The sequence below is a fragment of the Wasmannia auropunctata genome, unplaced genomic scaffold (genome assembly GCF_000956235.1).
Source record: "Wasmannia auropunctata unplaced genomic scaffold, wasmannia.A_1.0 LD336060.1, whole genome shotgun sequence".
Classification (NCBI taxonomy): Eukaryota; Metazoa; Arthropoda; class Insecta; order Hymenoptera; family Formicidae; genus Wasmannia; species Wasmannia auropunctata.
In genome coordinates this window covers 3,287,821-3,292,242 of record NW_012026830.1, presented here as the reverse complement: position 1 = coordinate 3,292,242, position 4,422 = coordinate 3,287,821, and the positions used below count along the sequence as shown (strand labels likewise).

The 4,422-nt window shown below is 26.5% G+C and overlaps 1 protein-coding gene across 1 annotated transcript in view; it reads left to right on the top strand.

Annotated features, from left to right (window-relative positions):
* Nucleotides 1-1,294: 1,294 nt before the first annotated feature.
* The window catches only part of LOC105450592, a 4,591-nt gene continuing 1,463 nt past the window's right edge, over nucleotides 1,295-4,422 (top strand). The window contains exons 1-3 of the mRNA XM_011690527.1: nucleotides 1,295-1,909; nucleotides 2,816-3,427; nucleotides 3,570-4,172. Of these exons, the coding sequence (XP_011688829.1) occupies nucleotides 1,326-1,909; nucleotides 2,816-3,427; nucleotides 3,570-4,172 (1,799 nt within the window). The 5' untranslated portion in view covers nucleotides 1,295-1,325. The remainder of the gene's footprint in view (nucleotides 1,910-2,815; nucleotides 3,428-3,569; nucleotides 4,173-4,422) is intronic.

The following is a 4,422-nucleotide window of genomic DNA, read 5'->3' as shown; positions in this document are numbered from 1 at the left end:
TGAAATAACCATAATTTAACTATAATTTATAGTGAATTTCAGGGACAACTATAAAATTATAATTATTTTAACTATGCAAATTATAGCTGCTTTAAAAATGCATTATGGTTATATATTATGATTGATATTATTTTTCGTTTACTTATTTTTTAAAATTTAGTTATTATTACAATATAAATAGTAAGCAAATGTTAAAAAAATAGTTATACTTACTATAATTGCAGTTGCATTTACTACATAAAAATATTTATTTCATTTGTCTCATACGTATATCTTGATAGTTTACTATATTAATAGAATTATTATAATTTATTAGTAAATTTTTTTCATATTTGGTAGGACAATACATACAGGGTGTCCCCGCATAAGTGGCCACCCCTTTTTATCTCGTAAACTAATAGAGATAGACCTAATAAATATAATAATAACTATAAAAATAGTGCTCCTAATCATAATTTTTTTACCACGCAACTATAGTCACAAATACAAAATATTTTTCTCTCAGTGTAAGTGTAAGTAGAACATTCTTTGGTAACGATAACGAATTCAATAGTTACTTTTAATTTTTTATTCGTAATCTTTATACTTTAAATCTATTTGTAACATAACTTTCGTATATACAAATTCTAGACTTTGATTGGTATTCGTAGTGTGTTATTATATATAGACCGCGTTCAGCAGCTAGTGCAGTTCAGATAATGTCCAATAATTATTTATTGCAATTAATTTCTATACTTAAATTTAGTGAAGAATTAAAGGCAAGAACACACATTACGCACCAACCATATTAAAGTATCACTGAAAGCTCACTGATATCGCTTAATGTGCTCGTTAAAGTTTTTAAACACAAAATGGAAAATACAAGAAAGTTAAAATTGGCTACATTTATAAATTTAATAAAAGCCCAAATTTTATTTACGTTTTGAGCTTTTAAATATTTTTCTCCTTAAGTTCTTTGTGGTCTTGCAAATTTAACATCTAAAATTTTACTAATTTTTATAATACTTCAAAAAAAAGTTTAAAAAAATAAATTTCTTATTTAGTCTAATCTACAATAATTTTAGCAGTATAAAAAGAAATGGAAAGGTAACGATTCGTTATGTTTAAGTAACTATAGCAGTAACGAGTTACTTTTGAAATTACTAGTAACAATTACTAGTAACAGTAACTAGATATTTTTTGTACTAGATATTCTTTGATAACAAGTAACAAGTTAATTTTAAATAATTACCCCAACTTTACTAAAAGAATAATATAAAAAATTAAATCTAATATATAAAATGTATTCTTTATACAGTGCGAGCATAAGGCCACAGCAGGAGAATATGCAAGAAAATTGGATACGGAGATATTGTACCAGAGTGGAACGTCAAAAGATGGAATGCAACATTTGTCATCATATTAGTAATAGTTATTTACTCATAAAAGTACATTTATATCGTAAACATGGAATATTTTGTGATGAAAACGTCGACCGAAACAATTTGGTATGGCGATATTTCAAAGAAGAAGAAAGATATGCTTCAACGTGTAAGCTTTGTGATAAAGTTCTCTTCAGTGGATATAAGGAAAAGAGATTAGAAATACATCTAATATCTAAACATCCGCAAACAATAAAAGAAATACGAACAGAAATAACACGTATGTGGGTATCACAACATTTCAAATTGAATCCATCAGGTCATATGATTAAGTGCAAGATTTGCAGTAATATGTGTAACATATTTAAAGTAAATTCCTTAGTGAAACATTTGCTTAAACATGGCGTAAGGGAAAAACCTGTTGAAAATACTGAGGAAAATAGCATAAACGTGAATCATTCAGCAGCTGAAGAAAGTAACATGGGTACATCTTTTCATCAAATTGATACACATTCACAAGATGAAGAAAATGTAAATGATTTACAAAGGTAAAATTTACCAATATTTGCGATTCATCTTTCTTCAAACGGTTAAATACACATATGTACAACGAGCATGTAAGAAAATGAATATTTAGAATTTGTTTATTTCTTTGTTAATTGCAAAGTAACGCAGTTACATTATTTCAGAAACTGCAACGAATTTAATAGTTACCTTTATCATTTGCTTTATATTTTAAGTTTACTTGTGACATAATTTTCGTATATTCAATTTTTAGTATTTGGCCAGTATTCATAGATATTTTATTATAGCCTGTGTTCAGCAGATAGAATAACTTAGTCAGCGCTCAATAATTATTTATTTCGGTTTTTTAGTTTTAATTTCTGTAATTAAAATTAGTAAACATTTAAAGGCAAAAACCAATCGTATTAAAATATCACTGAGTGCTCACTGTTATCGCCTATTAAAATTTTTAAATATAAAATTGAGAGTACAAAAAAGTTAAAACAGGCTACATTTATAAATTTAACAAAAGCCAAAATTTTTTAAAAATATAAGTACTTACAAATCTTTTTCCCTAAATTTTTTGTGCTGTGAATTTAATATAACATATAAAATTATATTGATTTTATAAATCAAATTAATCAAATTATATTAATTAAATTAATCAAATATTAAGATTTCATTAATTTAACAAAAAGTTTTAAAAAAACTTAAATTTTTATTTAGTCTAATCTACATTTAGCATTTAAAAAAAACGGAAAGAGTAATGTTACGTTTAAATAACTACAATTAACGGTAACGAATTACTTTTAAGACTTAGATAATAATAATAGTAATTAGATTTTTTGTCTTGATAACGAGTTAATTTTAAATAATTATCCTAATCTTAATTTACTAAAAGAATAATATAAAAAATTAAATCTAATATATAAAATGTATTCTTTATACAGTGCGAGCATAAGGCCAAAGCAGAAGAAAGCTATGCAAAAAAATTGGATATGGAAATATTGTACTAGAGTAGAATCTCAGAAGATAAAATGCAATATTTGTCATTATAGTATTAGATTATTTGCTGCAGATTATTTGCGAATAAAGGTACATTTGTATCGTGCACATGGAATATACCGTAACAAAAACATGAACCGAAGCAACTTGATGTGGCGATATTTCAAAGAAGAACAAAAATATGCTCCAACGTGTAAGCTTTGTGATAAAGTTTTCTTGAGTGGATATAAGGAAAAAAGTTTAGAAATACATCTAATATCTAAACATCCGCAAACAATAAAAGAAATACAAACAGAAATAACACGTATGTGGATATCACAACATTTTGAGTTGGGTCTATCAAGTCATACGATTAAATGCAAGATTTGCTGTAAAATGTTTAACATATTTAAAGTAGATATATTAATGAACCATTTGCTTAAACATGACATAAAGGAAAAACCTCAAGAAAATACTAAGGAAAATAACATGAACGTAGCAGTAAATCGATCAGCAGCTAAAGAAAATAGGGTTGTTACACATTCGCAAGCTCAAGAAAATCGAAAGGATTTTGAAAGGTAAATTTCTGTTTAATTACGCTTTATTTTTTTCAGTCGGTCAAATACACGTATATACATGAAAGAAATTGGATACATTTAATATTTGTTTATTATAAAGATTTAAAAAATTGTGTCTAACATTTAAAATATATGCCTTAAGATACGGCGCGAACATAATGCCACAGCAGAAAAATGAGAACAAAAATTGGATATGGGAACATATTAGTGGAGCAGAATCTGATGAGATGAAATGCAATATTTGTCATTATGTTACTAGAAATTTTTCATCCACAAAGTCACACTTATATCATGAACATGGAATATTTCATGATGAAGACACTGACCGAAGCAACTTGGTATGGCAATATTTCACAGAAGAAGAAAGAAACTCTCCAAAATGTAAACTTTGTAATAAAATGTTTTTAAGTGAATATGATGAATATAATTTAGAGGAACATCTGATATCTGTACATCCTTTAACAACAAAAGAAATACGTAAACAAATAGGATGTATATGGGTATCACAACATTTCGCATTCAGCACATCAAGTTATAAGATCAAATGCAAGACTTGCTGTAAAATGTTTAACATATTTAGAGTAGATTTCTTAGTGAACCATTTGCTTGAACATGACATAAAGGAAAAACCTCAAGAAAATACTGAGGGAAATAACATAAACGTAACAGTAAATCAATCAGTAGCTGAAGAAAATAAGACTGATACACGTTTGCAAGTTCAAAAAAATGGAAAAGATCTAGAGAGGTAAATTTACGAATAATTATATTTTTTTTAGTCGTCCAAATACGCATATATTATACATGGTGAACATATAAGACATTGGATATATTTAACATTTAATTATCATATTAATTATATTGTTTATACAGGGTGTCCCGTAACGCTTAATTAATATTTCAAGGCGTGAAAGAGAATGAAATTTTGAACTAAAAGTTCCTCTTTCAATTTTGGCTCAGACCATTATTTACAGAGTTATTAACGAATAAAGTTAATC